The 23,424-nt window shown below is 38.7% G+C and overlaps 1 protein-coding gene across 2 annotated transcripts in view; it reads left to right on the forward strand.

Annotated features, from left to right (window-relative positions):
* The window catches only part of CXADR (CXADR cell adhesion molecule), a 51,944-nt gene that overhangs the window by 22,783 nt on the left and 5,737 nt on the right, over nucleotides 1-23,424 (forward strand). The window contains exons 2-7 of one of the 2 annotated variants that reach the window (XM_032763894.1): nucleotides 6,714-6,883; nucleotides 7,583-7,787; nucleotides 8,525-8,680; nucleotides 9,126-9,248; nucleotides 9,633-9,771; nucleotides 10,183-10,369. In XM_032763894.1, the coding sequence (XP_032619785.1) occupies nucleotides 6,714-6,883; nucleotides 7,583-7,787; nucleotides 8,525-8,680; nucleotides 9,126-9,248; nucleotides 9,633-9,771; nucleotides 10,183-10,369 (980 nt within the window). Of the gene's footprint in view, nucleotides 1-6,713; nucleotides 6,884-7,582; nucleotides 7,788-8,524; nucleotides 8,681-9,125; nucleotides 9,249-9,632; nucleotides 9,772-10,182; nucleotides 12,634-23,424 lie in introns of those variants that run through there. The other variant, XM_032763893.2, reaches the window with a different exon arrangement.

Here is a 23,424-nt window from a genome sequence, read left to right on the forward strand (position 1 = left end):
GCTACAGGTTCCAAGCTGGTGATTAAGCTTAGAGGAATTCATGCTGGTACCCCATCTTTTGGACGCTAAGGTTGAGAGTGGGGAATTGTACCATGACGCACCAGTTTAATTTAGGTGTTAATTTAAATAGATTTTATTAAGCATTTGGTGTAAAAAGCTGTGTGGATACTTATTTAGGTTTAAACTGCATTTCTTTCTGTTGAGTTTAAATTGATTCAGAACAGGTTTAACCTAAACAGAAATAACATCAATTTAATTAAATTGGTACAAGTTTGTGCTTAGACAAGGCTTTAGTACAGGGATTGGCAACCTTTGGCACGCAGTCCACCAGGGTAAGCCCCTTGGCAGGCTGGGCCAGTTTGTTTACCTGCCGCATCCGCGGGTTCGGCCGATCGCGACTTCCACCGGCTGCAGTTCTCCGCTCCAGGCCGATGGGGGCTGTGGGAAGTGGCGCAGGCCGAGAGATGTGCTGGCTACCGCTTTCTGCCCCCCAAGTGGCCTGGAGTGGCGAACCACAGCCGCCGTGGTCGGACAAACCCACGGACACGGCAGGTAAACAAACCGGCCCAGACTGCCAGAGGCTTTCCCTGAACAAGTGGCGGCCTGACTTTGAGAAGCACTGCCTTATGGTAGAGAGTTTACAGTGGCGCTGCACCGCAGTAAGCTCTCTAGTGTAGCCGCTTTAAGGTGACGGGCAGAGAACTCCTCTGTCATCTTAATTACCCCATAGCAACATGATTTAGGTCAACATAAGCTGTATTGTAGCCATAGCCTAAGGGCAGGTCTACACTATGGCAGGGATCAAAGCTCTTAGATCAATCCACTGGTGGTCGATTTAGTGGGTCTAGTGAAGACCTGCCAAATTGACTGCAGATCACTCTCCAGTTGACCCTTGTACTCTACCCTGATGAGAAGAGTAAGGTAAGTCAACGGGAGATTTTCTCCCATCGATCCTCCTTGGTGTAGACCCCATGGTAACTCGACCTAAGGTACATCGACTCCAGCTATGTTGTTCACAAGTAGCCTAAGAAATGAACCTCTGAGAGGATGACCAGGAAATGAGTAATTTACATTAGTAATGTGAACAGGACATGAATTTTAATGACAGTCCCTTTTGAAGTAGCCTTGCCTCTTCCTGCTCTGCCTTCGCTTCCATCATCAGCCTGTAGTGTTTCTTGAAAAATTTATGTTTGGTGTTATATTATGGGTTATTTTTACTTTAAAATGAAAGCCAAAGACTCTAACTTCACTAACACTGTATTCACTAACTTAAAAACACAGTTTTAAAATCAAACAGCTGAAATGCTGGAAGTAGCAAGAGCCTTGCCTACTTTATAGCCTACTTTGTAGCTCCTACTTTATAGCTTCTACTCAGGCTTTCACTGATCCAACTGAATCAGTGGTTGTACCAGTGGGAGATTTCTTAAAATTAGAGACCTAATTGTGTTAGAAGTGCTGAACCCTTAATTATAGTCTTGGTGGTTTAAAAGCTTTTCGGTTTGTAAAAGAAAAATCTTCAGACATTTCAATTAATTTTCTGCTTTCTCCCTTTACCTGTGTTGTCTTACTAGTCATATGGAAAGGCTAGGCATATTGCATCGTGAGAGCATCTTCACTTTCAGTTACTAGGAAGTGGGCCATTAACTCACTGTATTAGTTGAATTCACTTTAGCATGAAGTCTGTATTAGAGCAATAACTCTGCTGTAGTTAAGGTTAAGAACATCTTTCTGTTTAGAACCCAATTCCTCTAAGTGTTCTAAAATCTATACCAATTACTTGGATTGCCTCATGGGAGTGTGAGCTTCAGTAAGGTGCTGTGCTCTTATGACCCCTACATTACTGATTTCTAGATTCTCTTTGCCCCTCTTATATTACCCAAAGTTTATTGTGTCTGTTTCAAGAGCCAGGAACCTTCCTGGGGTTCAGACTCTGTACCCTGGCAAGATTGTTTAACGGTCTTCTTCCCTGCTTGTCTAGTTTAATGGCTTTATTTACTTTATATGCAAATTTATTTCTGTTGTCCTCCGCCTGTAATCAGGTCAGAAGGTAAATACACATTCATTTGTTTCAGGCAGGCTGGGTTCTTGCTCTGCCTCCCAAACACATTTTAAGAACATATTTCAAGCACACATCTATAACTTTTTGTATATAGTCTGTACATACATAACACACTGATTTTCAGGACCAGCATATCAACAGTTTACATATGATATCTGACATGACACGTTTATGATGTATGTTGGGGCACTGTGTGTGTCAGGCCTGATGGGATATGGGGGCCCTCTGCCAGCTGGCATTGAGGGACTCACAGCCCCCCCCCCCCCCCCCCCCGTAGTAATATCTAAAAAGTTAATCGGTGTGGAAGGATTCTTGTGTGTTCAACAAAGTGCACAATGGCTTTTTTTTCTTAAGTGCTATTCAAGCTGTAATTGAAATAATTCTTAAAAGATCTTTTGAATCTTGTATTGCTATGTAGAATAATTGTAGTTTTAACAAGTCCTTTACTGATATGTGATCTCTGATGGATGGGTTTGTTCTTATTTTCTCTTGGATGTATTTATTGGCTGAGACTGGAAAAAATGTGGTAACAAGCAGCCAGAAACTGGATTGGGCTATAGAAATTCAGTCTGCATCTCTGTTATACTATAAACTCTGAGTAGTTTTAAAATGCACTTTAAAAAAATAGTATGGGAACTTTGATTCCTACATACCTCTTCTTCATGCTTCCCATGGATGGTCATTCTGGGCTCTGTTGGTTAGAGTTGGATTTAGCTGGAAGGCAGACCTGAGGATGTCTTTTACTCTCTCTCACTGAGGTGATGGTAGGAGAAAGGGGGAGGGGTGAAGGGAGGACGACAACAGCTTTAGTAGACTGATACATGGGGTATGTCTACACTATGGGATTACTCCAATTTTATAGAAATCGATTTTTGGAAACCAATTGTATAAAGTCGAGTGCATGCGGCCACAGTAACCACATTAATTCGGCGGTGTGCATCCATAGTACCGAGGCTAGCGTCGACTTCCGGAGCATTGCACTGTGGGTAGTTATCCCATAGTTGCTGCAGTCTCCCCTGCCCATTGGAATTCTGGGTTGAGATCCCAATGCCTGATGGGGCAAAAAACATTGTCGCGGGTGGTTCTGGGTACATGTCGTCAGGCCCCCTTCCCCTCCCTCCCTCCCTCCCTCTGTGAAAGCAACGGATGACAACTGTTTTGCATCTTTTTTTCCTGGGTTACCTGTGCAGACGCCATACCATGGCAAGCATGGAGCCCGCTTAGCTTAACGCAGCAGCCGTAAACATTGTAAACACCTCGCGCATTATCGTGCCCTTTATGCTGAACCAGAACCTGCAAAACCAGGCGAGAAGGAGGTGGCAGCGCAGTGACGAGAGTGAGGAGAACATGGACACAGAATTCTCTCAAACCACAGGCCCCGGCGCATTGGAGATCATGCTGGTAATGGGGCAGGTTCTAGCCACTGAATGCCTATTTTGGGCCCAGGAAGCAAGCACAGACTGGTGGGACCACATAGTGTTGCAAGTGTGGGACAATTCCCAGTGGCTGCAAAACTTTCACATGCGTAAAGGCACTTTCATGGAACTTTGTGACTTGCTTTCCACTGCCCTGAAATGCCAGAATACCAAGATGAGAGCAGCCCTCACAGTTGAGAAGTGGCGATAGCCCTGTGGAAGCTTGCAACACCAGGCAGCTACCGGTCAGTCGAGAATCAATTTGGAGTGGGCAAATCTACTGTGGGCGCTGCTGTGATGCAAATAGCCAAAGCAATCATTGAGCTGCTGCTACCAAAGGTAGTGACTCTGGGAAATGTGCAGGCCTTATTGGATGGCTTTGGTGCAGTGGGGTTCCCTAACTGTGGTGGGGCAATAGATGGAACCCATATCCGTATCTTGGCACCAGAGCACCAGGGCACCCACTACATAAACCACAAGGGGTACTTTTCAATGCTGCTACAAGCACTGGTGGATCACAAGGGATGTTTCACCAACATCAACATGGGATGGCCGGAAAGGGTTCATGATTCTCGTGTCTTCAGGAACACTAATCTGTTTAAACGGCTGCACCAAGGCATTTACTTCCCGGATCAGAAAATAACCGTTGGGGATGTTGAAATGCCTATAGTTATCCTTGGGGACCCAGCCTAGCCCTTAATGCCATGGCTCATGAAGCCATACATAGGCAGCAGGGACACTAGTCAGGAGCTGTTCAACTATAGGCTGAGCAAGTGCAGAATGGTGGTAGAATGTGCATTTGGATGTTTAAAAGGTCGCTGGCACACTTCACTGACTTGCTCAGACCTCAGCCAAACCAATTTTCCCATTGTTATTGCTGTTTTCCGTGTGCACCACAATCTCCGTGAGAGTAAGGGGGAGACATTTATGATGCGGTGGGAGGTTGAGGCAAATTGCTTGGCCACTGATTACATGCAGCCAGACACCAGGGCAGTTAGAAGAGCACATCAGGAAGTGGTGCGCATCAGAGAAGCTTTGAAAACCAGTTTCATGGCTGGTCAGGCTATGATGTGAGAGTTCTGTTTTTCTCTTTGATGAAAACCTGCCCTCTTGATTGACTCATCCCTGTAAGCCACTCACCCTCCCTGCTTCGATCACAGCTTGCTTTCAAAGGAAATAAAGTCACTATTGTTTAAAATCCATGTATTCTTTATTAATTTGATTATAAAAATAGGGAGAGAATTGACAAGGTAGCTCGGGTGGGGTGTGGGAGGAGGAGAAGAGGGAAGGAAGGAAAAGGCTACTTCAAAACTTGTTGCATGACAGCCTTTTGCTTGGGCTGTCCACTGGGGTGTAGTGGCAGGGTGCACGGAGCCTCTCTCCCCCCCCTCCCCCCCACGTTCTTGGGCATCTGAGTGAGGAGGCTGTGGAACATGGGGATGGGGGAGGGTGGTTATACAGGGGCTGCAGTGGCACTCTGTGATCCTGCTTCCATTCCTGAAGCTCCACCAGATGCCGGGGCATCTCTGTTTGATCCCGCAGTAGCTGCAGCGTTGTATCCTGCCTCCTCTGATCTTCCTGCCACCACCTCTCATCTCAAGCATCCCTGCTGTCCTTGCATTCGTCCCTCCTGTCCTCACATTCATCCCTCCTGGCCTCACGTTTGTTGGACACTTTCCTGTACTGTGATACTGTGTCCTTCCACTCAATCAAATAAGCTCTTTCACTGCAGTCGATTGCATGATTTCAGAGAAAATTTCATCTTGCGTATGGTTTTTTTGCCACCTTATCGAGAGATCCTTCGGGATGAAGGAGGGAGGCTTGAAAAATTTTCAGCTGTGGGAGGGGAAAAAAGGGAGAGAAGTATTTAAAAAGATACATTTTACAGAACAGTGTGTGTACTCTTTCACGGTGAACAACATTATTCATATTACATAGCACATGTGATTTTGGTACAAGGTCGCATTTTGCATCTTAATATTGTACAGAATTTTAGTTTTACTACTTCAGATAAGAAATTACCATTTTAAAGCACTTAATCTACTAGTCTCTCACAAATGTTGACTTTCAGCAAGATGTTCACATCCAGCAAGAGATTCAAAACATCAAATACCTTTCTAGTTCATCTCACAGTTTACACAGTGGAATGTTCCTTTTGGAACATTTCCTGGTCACTAAACAAATACTGTGTGATTCTGCTATAAAAAACATGACAGATGAACACGTGTTGTAGATTTAAGATTGTAATATATTATGGAAAGATAGCTTCTGGCCACTTACGTAAATTTTTTTTTATGACAATCCTGTTTGGTCATTGTATAGTTTCTTTCTTCTTTTGATGCATTGGATTGAGCAGAATCTGTCGCTTGGAAACATTCTTCTTTGAGCATACCATGCAAATGAGGATTATGCTGATTTTTCCAGGAGGAGATCAGGCAGAAAAGGCTGACGCAAAAATTAAATTTGAAAACTCAGTAGGATTTTTGGAAAAGATTAACCCACCCATTCCTTTAAAGCAAAATGATCCTTATGTTTCAAGAACAAGTAATTTAACGTCAAGATTTCACAACTGTCCTGTCAGACTTGACTGACCTTAGTAGTATGCTATATGTCCTTATCTTACCAGAGAGGTAGCATTAGGATTGTGGTGTGCATTTACTGTTGTGAAAAGTCACTGTTAACTAAAACCCTTTTTGATATGTATGCTTTTTATAGGACTTACGTTGCATAAAACTAAGGTGTGTTTGTGTAGGAGATGGAAAATGAGGAAGGGTGTTGCTTTTCCTGATGCAAGTGACTATTTATAGGACTCCCAGGTTGAACTGATTAACATTATATCCAGTTTGCTTCATTGTTCAATAACAGAGTATGGCACAGGGTTTGTTGGGTAAGGGCTGCTAAAAATCTCTGACTAGACAATTTCAGTACTGTACACTTAACCGTGTGTTATGGCCAAGATTTTCCAAAGTGAGTGCCTGACATTAGGCATCTGTATAAGCAGGCTGACTTGCAAAGACGCTGAGCTCCAAGCAGTTCCTATTTCAGTGAAGGGAGCTATTGGGTGCTCAGCACTTTGGATAATTGGGCAACTTATTTGGTATCCACTTTTGAAAATCTTGGCCTATGTCTAATGGAAAGTTTATCATAAAAGCTGAATGTTTATCCATAGATTTGAATTATTGTTTGTTGAATTAGTAGAGGTTTAACACTTGTTATACTGCCACTTTTTTTTTTTCTAGGTCTAACAAAAGGCCTAAAGATAACTTCAACTAACCAGCCTATGGTTGAAAAAGCGCAAGGAGAGAAAGTTACATTGCCATGTACATTCACTGTCTCACAAGAAGATCTAGGCCCACTAGATGTTGAATGGGTCTTAATACCAACAGATAATCAAAAGAAGGAACAAACAGTGAGTAGAGACAGCTTTTTAGAGACCTTTTAATTCCTAGCTGTTGTAAGAGCTCTGAATGTTGAAGCTTTCTGCCCATAAAGAACCTCTTGCTCTCTGAATTTGCTCTCTTTCAAGTCAGGGAACTTGTGATCTTGCATGTCTGTGAAGCACCATGCACAGGAATAGTAAACAATGAATGCCAGTTATATAAACATCATTAAGATCTAGAAGGACAAGCGATTGCTCACTATAAGTTAATGAATGGTAAAGAGAAAATAACTCCAGGATAATTTTATTTTAATTTTTTTTTTTCAGTTCATAGAATTATAGATTATTCTTACTGATAAAGACAATGCTGTGTTAAACCAAACAAGTCCGCTTTTACTAAGAAAATATTTTAAAAAAATTCTTAAAATATATTAGTCCCTTTCCCATTCCATTCTTTAGAAGCAATACCAGTAAATTTAGATGAACCTCTTCATGCAGAGGTTTATAGTATAAGTATTAGCACGCAGCAATTTTAAACAGCTATTAATAGAATTTATTCATTTTCCATCAGATAAATTGCGTTGGATGGAGTTTAATTGTTCTGATTAGAATTATTTTTACACATGACAAAATGTCTTCCAAAGAAATAGAACAGTGGTTCATTTGAAATATTCAAATTGCTATGCAGATTTGTTTGAAGAAAATATTTGTATTTTCTTTTCCTTTTAGATTATCATGTACTCTGTAGACAGGATTTATAATGATTACTATGAAGCTATGAATGGACGGGTACAGTTCACTAATCCTGATCCCAGATCTGGTGATGGCTCCATAGATATCCTGAATCTAAAGTCAGCAGACACAGGCACATACCAGTGCAGAGTGAAGAAAGCTCCTGGAGTTGAAAGCCAAAAAATACAGTTGACTGTGCTTGGTAAGATAATTTGTACAGATGCTATATGCTGTATATGTTTTTGAGGGCAAATTGTTACATGCCATATTACATTTGACACTTAAAATAAGAGAGATGCTTGTGTAAAATAAACTCATAATCTAATACTAAATTGTAAGTGGATAAATTGTTTTTAAACCGTTTGACAGCCCAATCGCGAGATTAAAAAAAATAATCGCAGTTTTAATTGCACTGTTAAACAATACTAGAATAGCATTTATTTACGTTTTTGTGGGTTTTCTATATTTTCAAATAGTGTCAGAGGTGGGGGTTCTGGGCTTCAGCCTTGCTCGGGGCTCCATCCCCTCTTGGTGCGTGGGGCTCCAGCCCTCCTCTGCTGCTGGTGCCTTCCACCCTCACACATGTATATGATTTGATTGTGTTTAAAAAAATTAACACCATTAAGTTTGATTTCAGTTAATAGCAGGTGTTAACTGTGATTAATTGACAGCCCTATTATTTAGTGCTCAAAAAATAGAGGATTGATACCCCTCCTCCCCCAGTGGAATGGAGAAGGAGGAGGACAAAAATGTAGAAATAATTAACATTTCTTGAAAATGGCTCAAAAATTGGTTTGCCCTTTGTATGAAACATAAGAGTTAAAAAATATAGGCTGATCTCAAGTTTTGTACAGTGAAAAATGATTTATTTGCTAAGGCTTAATTAATGGACACCATAACTGACTTTTAATTAATTTTAAATAATACTTTATTTATTAGTGAAGCCGGCAAGGACTAAATGCTACATTGAAGGATCACAGGAAACTGGAAGAGACCTTACCCTGAAATGTGTATCACAAGAAGGTTCCCCACTCTTGTCCTACAACTGGAGGAAGTTAACTGGCACAGAGGAACTTCCGGCGACATCGTTATTAAGTAATGTTTATCCTTTGCTATTATAATATATTTAAGATGGATAACAGGCTTTGTCTTCATGTTTTTATTTCACCTTGAAATGCTAAGTTTTTTTTATGCCTCGGCTTACTGACTTAAGATCTGGTACCTCACAGATTACCTGTGTTAGACACATCCCTTACACTCCTGGCAAGGAAGTATTCTCAGCAGACTAGTGGTATGGAGTACCAGGATCGAATACTGAAATTAAATACTATGGAATAAGCTTCCAGTTATTCATAAAAGAATGATAGTATTATATATGACAGCTCTTTGCAGTTTGACAAATGTCTCATTTTTTTCAAACTGATGTCAAAATAACTGACACTGACTTTTTAAATAAAATTTGTTATAATGGATTAACATCTTTTGAAATATTGCATAATCATTAATGGAAAATTTTAATTAGTTTCTTCAATATTTTTAGATAAAGATACAGGTGAACTGTCTCTGAAAAATGTCTCTGAGGAGTACTCTGGTACATACAGTTGTGTGGCTGCAAACAGAATTGGCACTGATGACTGTTTCGTTGTGCTAAATGTCACTCCTCGTAAGTACTTGCTGTATAGTAGTTTCTGCAAAATAAGAAATGTTGATGAATGAGTTAAAAAAAATAAACTCATTTGATCCTTTTTTAATCTCTAAAAGAAATATGCTGTAGAACAGGTAGCTGACACCATTTTTAATTTTGTCATATTTTTGAGTATTCTTTCAGCTCCAATAAACATCAGCCTTTTGATTTGTCTTTCCATGTGTTTGTGTTATACACTTTTTTTTTTTTTAATTTAAACATAAGTATGCATGTATCAGTTCAGTAATATTTCTCAGTATAGGGAACATTTGTTTTTATTTTAAGGTGTAAACGGAGAATTCTCTAGTTATGCAAATTCAGTTAAAGGCCAGTATTGTAGTAATTTGTGTTAATCTATTCTAGCTATAAATACAGCTGGCACAATTGCTGGAGCAGTTATTGGAACTCTTCTGGGTCTCTTTTTATTGGCCTTTCTCGTCTTCTGTTGCTGTAAGAAACGTAAAGAGAAAAAATATGAAAAAGAAGTGCATCATGATATTAGGTAATGGCCCATTGTCTTTACCCTTTGAACTGTAATATCTGAAACTAGAAAATAACTTCCTCTTAATGTTTTCTTGTGGGTAATATATTCATTATTGCTGATTAGAATTCTGCATTGACCTAAGCCAGTACATTAAGCCAGTGTGACAGCTAAGCCTAAAACATTATACTTTTAATGTTGTATACATTAATATGCCTGTATCCTATTTTCTGATATTTCAATATTTTGTTCAGTTAAAAAGGATTCTGAAAGTGGTAAATATTTGAAACATTTTTTTTTAAAGTAATAAACAGTATTACTGTTTTTACACTTTTAGTTTTGTAATAGAAAAAAACAGTAGAAATTTTATAAATCTCTCAAAACACCAATACATTCTTGGTTTAAACCGTTTTTATTTTTAACTATTTTCAGAGAGGATGTTCCTCCTCCAAAGAGTCGTACTTCAACAGCCCGCAGCTATATAGGCAGCAATCGTTCCTCTCTAGGTTCAATGTCTCCCTCCAATATGGAAGGATATGCCAAGACTCCATATAATCAGGTACCAAGTGAAGACTTTGAACGTTCTCCTGGTCAAAACCCAAACTTCCCACCGTCAAAGGTAGCTGCACCTAATCTAAATAGAATGGGAGCTGTCCCTGTGATGATTCCAGCACAGAGCAAGGATGGGTCCATAGTATAGAATGGTGTTAGTTTATGCTTTTTTTTTTTATTCTATACAAATATTAAAAAAAAAAAAAACTTGTTCCAACCTACATTTAAAAAGTGCACAAAATTGTCCTTGAAGAAAATGAACAGTTTGTTTGAACAGCCGTCACTTTTGCTTATTAATTTTGAACTGTTGTTAAAATATATTAATGAATTGCTTCAGCAAAAGCATTTAAGTTCTGAATGAGACATGAAACAATGGAGGTATTTGAATTTTAGATGAAAAAACACCATATCAGCTAGATGTGGAATTCTGAATATGAAACACAATGTTGTTTGTTTTTGACAGTGAAAAGACATTGCAACTGTACTCCATGAAATTAGATTTCCAGAGACTTCACCGTCAAAATTTTGAATGACTTAAATATTTTGACTCGTTTAGCCATTGTGTGATAATAGCCACAGTGGCTAAAGTACTTGAATGATCTAAATATTTTAGTGAAAGTCTGTGGAAATCTTTAACTTTTGTAATGTGCATTTGGGGCATCTTCTGAATTGCTGAGAACTTGTATATCATGGGCTACCAGTTGCAGTTAATTGAACCCAGTCAACTAATAAACTTGATTTTGAAATTAAATGCAACAAGTGGAAATGCTACAGGAGACCATGCAAGCTTTATGAGACCCCAATTTTAAGAGAAGAGCATTTTGTTATAGTCATGCCAAGCAATCCAAAACTGTTCACTAGCATTAAAGGGACATCATCAAGTGTATACCAACTTGTTACTAATGGAACCTAGTCTTCCAAAACTTCAGATCAACTGTTTTCCCATGAAAAATGGATATGTGTTTGTGGACAAATAGTTCAGTTATGTGAGAGAGATATTCAAGATTTTCAGAACCTTGCTTTAGTTTTCTAAATCTCACTGTAGGTTTCTAAATCCATATTTTGATTCCAAAGAGGTAAGCATGCAGAAGCTCTATCTGCATTTAATGGGAAATAAGTGCTTGTGAGTTGGTAAAATCTGCTCACTTATTCTGGAAACTTATTTTTGAACCTAGTGTGTATATACACAATACAATATTAGTCTGCTATTTTAGGGCATTGTGTAAACAGTTTTTATACAAAGAATTTGTAAAGGGAGTAAAAGAACTTGGTCCTCTATGTCACCATTAAAAACAACTAACCTCTAAATATTGATACCAAACACTTAATTCCATTTACTTTCTCATAACAAAAATAGAATTTCAAATAGTTTCTCCTTCATGCAGTGTGGTTATCCAAAATTGTAGATATAGAACTAAAATTTATTGTTGAATTTAAAAAAAATAAAAATAAAAACTTTCACAGTTTACAAATTTTTAAAAAAAAGCTTTGCAGTGTGGTTTCTGTACTAGTTTCAGACTTATTAAAGTACTGTTGATATCTTGTGATGATAGCTATTGCGTTGTTGTGAATAGTGTATTTGAATTTTGCATCAGTTTGAGTCTTTGTAAATTTAAAATGTCAATAGTGGATATTAAACTGCCAAATATTCTTCAAACTGAAAATGAAGATAGAGTGCAACACTGATTTTATTTAAGCTAAATGTCTGAACTGCCTGTGTGAAAGATACTAGGTATATCTGTATTACAATGATGTGAGACAAAAGGTTTTCTCAAATGTTTAGGGAAGCTTTAGGCTATAGTGTCTGTTTCGTCTATAGCTGACTAGGGGCTTGGCTACACTTGAGAGTTACAGTACTGGTGGTGGCTTCACAGTGCTGTAACTTACTCCCCGTCCACACTGGCAAGGCACATACAGCGCTGTATCTCCCTGGCTACAGCGCTGGTTGTACTCCACATGGACAAGAGGAATAAAGAGAACAGCGCTGGTGCTGCAGCGCTGGAGTGCCAGTGTAAACAGTGATTAATCTTACTACGCTGTAACTGACCTCCTGAATTTTCCCATAATGCTTTTAACTAAAGAACTCTCTTTGTTTTGTTGTGATCCCTCTCTTTGTTTTGTTGTGAACTCGGGGCTCCCGGAGCTGCTTATCTAAAAAACAAACACAGCGATTGTTTGCTCGAGCAGAGGCAGGCAGGGAATGTCCACAGGTAGTGTTTGCTTGAGGAGAGAAACAGCACGGCAGGGTGGGGGAGGGAGTCCGTGGGAGCACCTGCTTATCTGGTCTGAAGGCTATTTGCATTTAAGAGTGAATGAGAAGAGGGGTGGGGGAAGTGGTTGGAATTTGCAATGCAGGGAGCTGACGCTGTCGGCTCCAAAATCCACTCTCTCTCTCTCCCCCCCACGCTCCCTGTCACACTCCACTCCGCTCCCCTCTTTTGAAAAGCACGTTGCAGGCACTTGAACGCTGGGATAGCTGCCCATAATGCACCACTCCCAACACCGCTGCAAATGCTGCAAATGTGGCCACACTGCAGCGCTTTCCCTGCACAGCTGTACGAAGACAGCTTTAACTTGCAGCACTGTACAGCTGCAAGTGTAGCCAAACCCTTGGTCTGTGAAATTATTCAGGTTGCTCTTAGATGTTTGTCCTAGTTGTAGGTAGATACACAATTTATCTGAATTATTATGTAGAGTATATAAACCCTTTTCATTCTGAATTTAGAGAATGAAGTAGATATTAAGTATTTTAGATATGTATAAAACTTTCCACATTTTGGGACATCTTTTTTAGATTGTAATCAGATACTGTTAGAACTAAGATACTTTTATCTTTCATCTGTGCCTTTCCAATAAACTTTTATGCCTGATTGTAACTTAAGTTTTTTAAAGAAATTTCTGGTGCCTAAATTACTTTTTTTTTTGAAAGGTGCTTCTTAAACATGAAGGTATAGACTTTACAACACTGTGACCTGATTTCATCTTACATACTTTTTATATTTGTACCTCTTCCTGCCAATATTTTGGATGTGGCTTAAGTAACTCTGCATAATGTTCTATATTTCAAAACGCTTTGATTTTGCTTGAACTTCTCTTTACAAACTAGTAAATGTTATGTTCCTGAAAACATTCACTTTCACTGTAGTACCAGATTAGATGATTAGACCCCTCACATGTTATACGTAATACTTTGTAGTTATTTTCCAGACACATGAATACAATATTATCTTAAAAAAAACAAACTTAATTTTAAGGAATTTTTGAAAGTGTACAGCAGCAGTTCTCAAACTATGGGTGGGGACCTCAAAGTGGGTCGCAATCCTAATGGAGTTCCCAGGGCTGTCTTAGACTTGCTGGGGGCCATGGCCAAAGCTTGTGCCCAACCACCCAGGCCAAAGTCGAAGCCAGAGGGCTTCAACCCTGGGTGGCACGGCTCAGGTTACAGGTCCTCTGCCTGGGGCTGAAGCTTGCCCCCTCCCTGGCCAGCGCAGTGGGGCATCGGGGCTTGGGCAGACTCAGGCTTTGGGTTCTCCCGTCTCCTCCCCCCCCGCCCGCCCGCCCACCCAGGGTTGTGTAGTCATTTTTGTTGTCAGAAGGGTGTCGAAGTGGAATGAGGTTTGAGAACCCCTGATGTAGGGAACAAAGACAATCCCTTCCTATATCCAGTTATAAACACTGAAGAGAGACTGTCACAGTTGATTGATATAGTGATACACCAAAATTTTGCCTACCCCTAAAGTAAGGTGTTTATTTTAAAAATGCTGTTATGTCAATCTTGAAAACTGATCTGCTGTGCAAAACAAGTAAAGCACAGATTAAAAGCCAGCAGTAGGACTGGGCAACTAGCTAACAGTCTAAAATGCTTGATTAATCCATCTGTGGACATGTTTGTGAGATGGGCTCTCATTGCGTTGTCCAATACTCCATACTCCTGTCAGGTAAACAGGCAAGATACTGAAGAACATAAATGTATTACACCAAAGCAGGTGTAGCAGCATTTGTGCTTATTTAATGCCCTGTCAGCTCACAAGAAAGGAATAAGTGATAGAGGGAAAGGACAGCATGATGTGGCCTCAAAACATAGCTTTTAGGCCTTGCAGCCTTGACAATGTCTGTTTATGAAATTGCATGGAAGATAAAGTAACAGGAACTGACACTGTCCTCTGAAATACATAGGACTACCTACTTGGGATAGACTTTGTCTCAAGTACCTAACATCCAGGCCTATTGAATGGATAAAGTATTATTATGAAGGCCACCTTATTACTACTATAAATCTGATTAATATCTCAAAATAAATATTTTAGTAAATTATTGTTTTTTCTTTAAATTCAGACTCTAATTTACTTAAAACAGATACCAGCTTAACAATGTATTGTCTATTTTGAAATGGAATGGATGGGACCAAATAGCTTGTCCCAGTACTTCCCCTGCCCTCCAATTAGAGTGTTAATTGTTACAGATAAGACTTCTAAGGAAAACTCTTATAGGAAGCAAGCACAGCTAGTTCACCGATTAGAACACACCATCCTCAGTGCCTCATTCATGCAGTCTTATAGCTGAAGATAAACTCTTTTGTAAATATTAAATCTAAATGAACTGAAGAAGTGATAAGTAGTTAATTGGATGACTGAAAATTTAGTTTTCCATTGTCAATGGGGCATACTCTGATTTTAGTTTGGGATGAATAAAGTGTGACAGCCTTATGTAATTTGAAAAAACACTACATTAGACCAGATATCATAACTTCCTTTTAATAAACTTTCTGAAACAGATACGTAAAGGTGTTTTTCTGAGGCGTTATTTTACACTGAAATTTCATGAGTAAATTTTTTAAGCGTTTAGTGCATTAAAAATGCCTTGTTCCAGTTCAGCAAAATAAATATCCATCATATTTTTGTAAATGCCATTAACTGTGGTATTTTGTCTATTCAGAAACGTACAAACGTACACATTTAATCTAATGTTGTGTAGTATATTGTTACATTCAGATTGGATGTCCTCATACTTCTTGTTTAGTAACAATACAGCTAAGTGTTAAAGATGTGTTTAAAATACCTGTCTGTAAATCAGGACTTTTCTGCAATAAAGGAAGCCAACAGTAATAGACAGTAGTTTTCATGGCAGACTTTTGTTCTTTGTACTCTTGCCACGTAGGAGGAAAGTCCACATTAGGTTCATCGTATCACTTAAACCTACTGAAACACTGCATTAAGTATTTATAGGGCCTTTGGGCTTCTCAATGATGCGGCACATTTCAACGTAATTATACTAAAGCAATACTGCCTAACGGAGTAAAGGTCTGCAACTGGAAAAAGGTATACAGTACTTCACGTGCACAAAAGCGTAGTATTTGATATTGGTATGAATTTCAGCATGAGGTTTTATATTTAATTTCTAAGAATTTAAAGTAGAAGCATTGAAATTTGTAGGAGTCCATTTGTTAAAAAAAAATGCTGGAGTTTCATGACAGACTTGTGTACTTTTTGAAATAAATCTGTTAGAGAAAACAGTAGTCTGTCTTTATTCTAAAGCAGAGCTTGTTTGTGTCTTTTAGTTTTCGCTTCCTCTTGTACTTTCTTAAGTGTACTAATAAATGTGACTGTTCCTATCATACTGGTGCTCATCTTGTTCTTTCTTATTCCTCCTTTTGTTATCACTTTCAAATTGAATGACAAATAGCAGTTTAAACTGGATATTTTAAACTTTTCTGTGGATATAGGCATGCACTTTCAGATTCTGTAACTTGATTACTCATTACAATATAGATTATAGCTTAGATTGATTTTTAAGTTTGGTTGATTATCCACTTTCCATTGCAGGAATAAAATATTTGAATATAAACTTGTTCCCCCAGGAACTTAACCATTATTACTGTAGATGTCCAAGTGAGTGCTATTCCCTGTCATTTTCCCTTTCTTAACCAATCAAACACGTTCTGTTACAATAAGATTTCCTACAGGTCGAAGTAACCCCCTCAAGTTGCTTATTTTAAGTGTTGTTTAAAGTATTTTATTAATATGTTTATATGATAAACTTGGTCTGAAGCCTGTAAACGTGGCAAATTCTTAGTGCATGTGTACAGTACTTCTAGTGGTATTCAGTTCCTCAAATTTTGAATTTAAAATTTCATTGATTTCCATACATTTATCTAAGTTAAATTTGTGTAATTAAAAATTGTTCTATGCATATGAGCACTGGATATGTATTTATAATAGCCATGAATACCACTAAGGGCTTAAGGAAGTAACATGCATACATAAATAACTGATTTTTTTACAATCTGAAAATACTCTGAAAAAGATATATATGTTAATGCATGTTTAATTAAATCTGTACAGTGCCAAGCACATTTTGAACTTTGCTTCAATATATATAATTAATGGTTGATCAATGGAGCTTAAGAAGTGAGCACAGTAATGAAAAACCCGTAATGACAATAACTGTTTTTCCCCTATATAGCTGTCCTTCGCTGTCCTTTTAGTACAGAAGAGTTTTGTTTTAATATAGCCTGGAAATTAAAATAAGCAGTAAACTTAAGGCAGAATGAAAGGAAACAAAGAGATCAGCGTTCTAAATCTAACAAGTTTCAATTGAAGAAAAACTGATCTGATTTTAAAATGTTCATAAACAGGCTAGACATACATCCCTTACCAAGTGTCATGAGCCATCTCCAAAGTGACTCGGTTTCTTCAGTTGGGAATGAGGAATACATCTGAAAAAAGTAATGCCTGAAAGGAGGAGCAATCAGAAAAAAGGTCCAGTGAGATTAACAATTCTAGAATACATATCCTGCAATAGAAATGAAAGATTGCTGACACTCATTTAACAATCTGGATCAAATGGTTTCCCTCAATGGCTGAACCTGGAAGGAAGAGGGAGCAGTCATCTCTTATGAGATTGTTTTTCCTGACCAGCTGCATTTCCTTCACTCTGGATGCTGTGTTTTCATCAGTTAATCTCCTGCCTCAACTCCAGGCAAACACCTTCTAGCAAGCAACAAGATGGACAGGCAGAAGATGCACAGGTACAGCAGTGCTCAGATTTCTTCAGTGGCAATTGTGACATCCATTTTTGTGCTTCCTTGAGACAGAGTACAGCAGGCCCAAACTTAGTCTGCCTCTCTGAGCATAAAGGCCTCTTCCATGGCAGTGGAAGCAGCCTTGAAATTTCTGAGTACCCGTGTCTCTCAATACCCTGGCTTCTCAGTTTTGGTGACTAATACATCCCTCTCCGACTGAGTCCTCACCCAATGTTAGAAGCTGAAACTCGCATTCCTCTTCGCCTTTCAGGACAGGCAGTCTTGAGCTATGCTATGCTTTACTTTCCCCTGGGCGGGGTCTCTCCCCACGCTCCCCCTGGTCCAGTTTTTATCACTCTTGTTCCCACTTCAGGACTTCAAGGGGAGGGGGTGAAGTCCAGATCCACTACAGCTAGATGGCTAAAAATCCTTTGTTTCCACATAAGGCTGCATAGTCTTCTTCCCCTGAGCCATTTATAGCCCACTGTACTAGAGCCATGACTTATCCCATGGGCTGAAAGGAAAAGGGCTTCAGCAAGGGACTTGTGTAAAGTTGGCAAAAGATGATCCTTACGTACCTATATGCTGCTGCAAATTTGTTGTCAGCTTTGGCAGATACTATCCTTAGAAGGAGCATCTAGACCACCAGAACTAGGGAGTAACTGTGCACTCTTTATATCTGATTGATCCAGATTGTCAAATGAGTAGGAACGGAAAGAGATTCTGTACTGATAAGTTGGATTTTTGTGAAGAAGCATTTGACTATTTGGGATTCTTCCAGACTTTAATTACTTTAGAGCTGATAGTTAATTAGTTATTGGTCTTGCTATTTTAGAAAACATTTTAGTCACTTTAGGTTTGCCCTTATCTAATTTTTTCCACAAGCATCTTTAAAGGCTAGGGAATAATCCACCTAAAGAAAGTGTGCAAAAGCAGCCTGTAGATAGCATTGCTGAGTAAGGAGGATAAGCTGTTATAAGTTGATTGGTCACTAGCAAAGTCAAAGAGAGGGAAGTCCAATAGTCTAGAGCAGGGGTCGGCAACCTTTCAGAAGTGCTGTGCCGAGTCTTCATTTATTCACTCTAATTTAAGGTTTTCACGTGCCAGTAATTCATTTTAATGTTTTTAGAAGGACTCTTTCTATAAGTCTCTAATATATAACTAAAATATTGTATGTAAAGTAACCAAGGCTTTAAAAATGTTTAAGAAGCTTCATTTAAAAATTAAAATGCAGAGCCCCCTGGACTGGTGACCAGGACCTGGGCAGTGTGAGTGCCACTGAAAATCGGCTCATGTGCCGCCTTCGGCACCCATGCCATAGGTTGCCTACCCCTGGTCTAGAGACTGCCAACTACCTTGTGGCAGAAACTTGAATTACAGGAAGGGAAACTGTCGCTTTCTAGGAAAAGCAGGAATTCAATAAAGGAACAAATAGAAATGTCTACGTGCCAGAAGCTCTGATTTTTCCAAAATTTTATTTATTTTTTATTTATATAACATATTTAGATCCATAAGTTAAATCAAAATTGACACAGACTCTCTGTTAAAACAAACTGCAAACTCCCTAGCAAAGAATACCACCACCAAACTCCCATTCCCATAAACTAATTCTTTGTGCAAAAGCCTGTCTAAACAGAGAAGGTTTTCTGACCACCTCAGTTAGGATCCGTGAAATAAGTTGTAACAAAATCCCTGCTTCCAACCTTATATGGACAAATCTAGTGAGTGCCACCTCTACTTATATCAGTTATGTTGGGGTGGAAGACTAGGAGAAAGGTAATCAGGGCTAAGATGTATAATATTTTGTGAATCTCCAGCCAACAATATTAAAGCACATAATTACTGGAGTTCAGTGACAGCAACCACTAGCTGGGCCTGAGTGTTCTGTGGAACAGATTAATAAACTAAATCTCAAAGTTGGATACATTTGATCAAAGTAAGAACCTGTTTTTGCAAATTGTCTTGAGAAATTGGCAGAGTTTCAGAACATTAATGTATCTGCTAAATTTGCATGATGTCAAGACCACTAAGATGGGGACTTTGTTTAAACCGCATAGTGTATTAGTTGTGTTACATATGTTATGTTTCTATCAGCATAGTAACATCACCTTCTTGAATGACATTGTCTATGGCAACAGAAGCCCTGTTCTTTGAGCATAGCTTGTCTACAGTGAGGATTTTGCTGGAATAGGTTTGTCAGCCAGACTTGCATGTGTGTTTTGTTTCACACCCAGGACCAACATAGCTATGCTGACAAAACATTGTAGAGTAGAATTGGCCTGACGCTTATCCCAGATCTTCATCTCCACTATACAAACTGTTAGTGCTTGAAAAAATGGAACTGGGCCAGTGTCATTAATTTCATTAAAACATACTTGTTAGTCAACCCTGATGGCAGATAAATACCAAGCCCCATTTCAAAGCATGCCCTTGTCAAGATAGAATTTTATTTTTTATCTGCTCTCCCATTAATATGGTTTCAATTTACCACCAGTCTAACTCAGGTGAGAATTGAGCGACTTAACCCAGAAATTGTATGAGATGAGGCTAGTAACTAAGCTGAATTTTGACTTAAACAAGATGACATCTTTGGGACACAGCTGGTGGTTTGCAGGGTGCTGTCAAAAGCTTATGTTGTGGCTGCCAGTACTGTGCATTTTATGAGAGTAAATAGGATGCCTTTTCCCATCACTTGTAATCCCATAACTGCTGAAAGCAAAAATATTTCTTCCAGAATATAAAATAACGTAGTTAGATGATGGCAAAAGCCTGGTTTTAAAATATATTAATGTTTATGCCCTTTATCCATGTACTATAGTTTTCCTTCAATAAAAATGAAAGGCGGCACTCTCAGATGAACCACCATAAATATAAAACAGCAAGGATGAAATCACTCATTTCACTTTAAAAAAAACAACAACTTGGATTCCAGAAAATTATATATGCTACTGCAAATTATAATCCTGAAAAACAAAAATGAAAAAATAGAGTAAAAATTCTATTGTAATTCATATCAATTGCAAAAGCAATAAGTTGACCTTTCTGCATAAACTTTGGAAGGAAAGCTGAATTATATGAAAATAATTGAAAGGAAATGTACAGCTTGGTATATAAACTTTCTCTCTTGATCTGGTTTAACTGTTATAAAAACTAATTGCAGACTTTTTAAATGTAGGAAGCCTTTAGGCAGGTGTGCACCATACCACTACATAAAATATTTGGAAGTATAAATTAAGGAGTTGCAATGGAAAAAATAGTTTTGAAAAGCACATAGAAGTTGACTGTGTGGATGTAAATATAATAAGGATCTTATTAAAGTTAAACCTGAATTTAACTGAAAACTGATTAACTCCAAGAGAGCGGCTCTACGCTTTTATATTGAAGAAATGTACTTCACTAAGATATTGAAATATCAGCTGTCCTCAACGCAGCTGAAGCTATCTAAGGTCCCTGGAAATAATGTTTCCTGGTTCACTGCTCTTCCAGGGAAGATGTAAATTCCTAAGACAGGTCTTAATGTATCTGATGAGATGGGTGTACTTAGGAAAATGAAAGTACATTTTTCTTGGATTGGGACAGTAGAGTCTGATCATGCCAGATCTCTCTCTGTTTACAGAGACATCAAGACTGCACATTTTCAAAATGTTTTTAAAGATGAGAGGGTGAAGCTGTCTAGTTAGCTGAGAAACTGACAATAGATTCCAATTAGTTAATTGTAAATCTTAGTTAGCTATCAGTTCCACTAAATGCTTTTCCTGGTGTTTCTTGCTCAGCCCTTGTGTCAATCAGGACTGAATACATATGTAATATCATACATCAAAGGATCTTTTTTGAGCACATTTAAGCTTTGTTTTTTTTATGAAAAAAACACACACACACACACACACATATCAGTAAAAGGCATGGAAATGCTCTTTTTTAACTGGCATTTGTCATAAAGTCCACTAGAATTTTTTGCTACTAAGGTTAAGAATTGGGGGAAAAAACTCATGCCTTTCCTCACTTAGTGGCTGGCTGAATTTCCATTATTCCCCTGTGTCTTGTTATATCTGGTTAGTGTAGGAATTTAGTCAGCACTTGGAACAGGCATAGGGGGTAACTTACTGACAATGAAAATGGGGTCATTTCAGCGTGCACATGAATTTTTGTTCAGACAGCATCCTATATCTTTAAGCCACTTTAATACCTACCTTGCATTCCAGTCCTGCAGTTTGGAAGGCAAATGGGAGACTGATGTAACTGTATGGAGCCCCACTAAAATCAATGAAGCTCTGCATAAGCACAGCAGAGTGCTTGTGCGCAATGGATTCCATGTTCTGAAATCCCACCTCATATTCAATGTCTGATCACTATGCTCTTGAGAGACATAATGATGCCACATAAGGTCTGGGTTTTTTCAATTTTTTAGTCTCACAAAGCTTCCAAAATGCTTTGATTTAAGCTAGCTGTAAATTTGTTGTTACAAAGAACTAGATAAATATTCATCAGTATGAATGCTGGTTCAGATTTGTAGAGTTAAGTTCAGAAGGGACTATTTAGTCTGACATGTATGTCACAGGGCATTCAATTTTACACAGTTACCTCCGTATTGAGCCCAATAACTTGTGTTTGACAAAAGCATAAATTGTGTTTGGCTGAACGTATCTTGCAGATACATTCCAGAACATTGATGAAAATGTTGAATAGTATCAGGCTCAGTGCCAAGTCCTGCAAAAACCCCATTAGAAACATCCCCACTTGATGAGGATTCCCCATTGATTACTACATTTTGAGGTCTGTCATTTTAGTCCATTTAACATGTGCTTTATTGATACTGTATAGTGCCAATTCTTAAATCAATGTCATGCAGTATATTAAGTCAAAGTATTATATCCTACACAGTTATCTTTGTCAACCAAACTGGTAATCTCACCAAAGAAGATGAAATCATGATCATTTGACTAACTATTTCACAAAACCATGTTGATTGGCATTAATTATACTCCTATTCTTTAGTTCATTATCAATTGAACCCTGTATCAGCTTTTCCATTGTTTTGCCCAGGATTGACATCAGGCTAAATGGCCTATATATCAGTACAATATTAGCATGCTTCTAGTCTTCTGGAATTTTCCTAGTGTTCCAAGATTTATTTAAAAATATCAGTGGACCAGAGATCTCCTCAACCAACTCATTTAGGATTCTTTGTGCAAGTTGTCCAGGTCTCTTGATTCAAAAATGTTTATCCCTACTACACATTGCATAACATTGTTCCTAGTTAATAATGGACTGGAAAGTATTTCTTCATCATATGCAATACCAGTACATCATCTTTCTTTCCAAATACAAAACTGAAATATTAATTGAACAGTCTTTTCTGCATCACTATTTAACAGTTTTGCCATTCCATTTAGTAATGGGCCTGTACCATAGCTGTGATGTTTGTTTGGTTTGTTCCTAATATACTGTACAAACTAACTCACTCCTCCTTTGAGTGCTAGTCCCTGTGTTTATTCCATGGAGGATACAAATGTGCCTGAGACCAGAAGATTCTTGCTGCTAGAGTCTATTGGTCCATACCTGCAATCTTTCTTGTGTTCTGATCCAAGAGTATAAGGGGCCATGCAGACTGTCTCTCCAGTTCCTTCTTACTGTCACATGGTCTGGCATGAAGCCCCCCAGTGTTCATGACCAATCCTAGACTCTCTGTTTTTGTAAGTATTATATAACATTTATATAAAAATCTGTAAATATTGGAGAACTGTCTACAATAGTTGATAAAACTTTCTTAGTAAATTAATGCCCCCCACCCCATCCCCACACCCACCCCTCTGCTCCTTCCCCCCTTTCCCAGTCAGCGATGAGCAATGGAGGTCCCTGTACTACCTTGGAGAAGCTCATATCTCCACTCAGTGCAATATCAGTCACTCCTTTTTGTCACAAACCTCTCAAGTTGGAGTGTTCAGGCTTAGGAAACACGTCCTGGAGGAGGCTGAGTCCCCAGTCATATCCAGGCTAGGCAGACTCTTGTACAATGGGCTGAGGAGTCAAGGAGCACTAGGCCAGCACTGTTTCCTCAAGGAAATGAAGTCCACTGTGGAAGATTTGCCCTTTCAGGGAAA

Source organism: Chelonoidis abingdonii, chromosome 1 (assembly GCF_003597395.2).
Source record: "Chelonoidis abingdonii isolate Lonesome George chromosome 1, CheloAbing_2.0, whole genome shotgun sequence".
Classification (NCBI taxonomy): domain Eukaryota; kingdom Metazoa; phylum Chordata; order Testudines; family Testudinidae; genus Chelonoidis; species Chelonoidis abingdonii.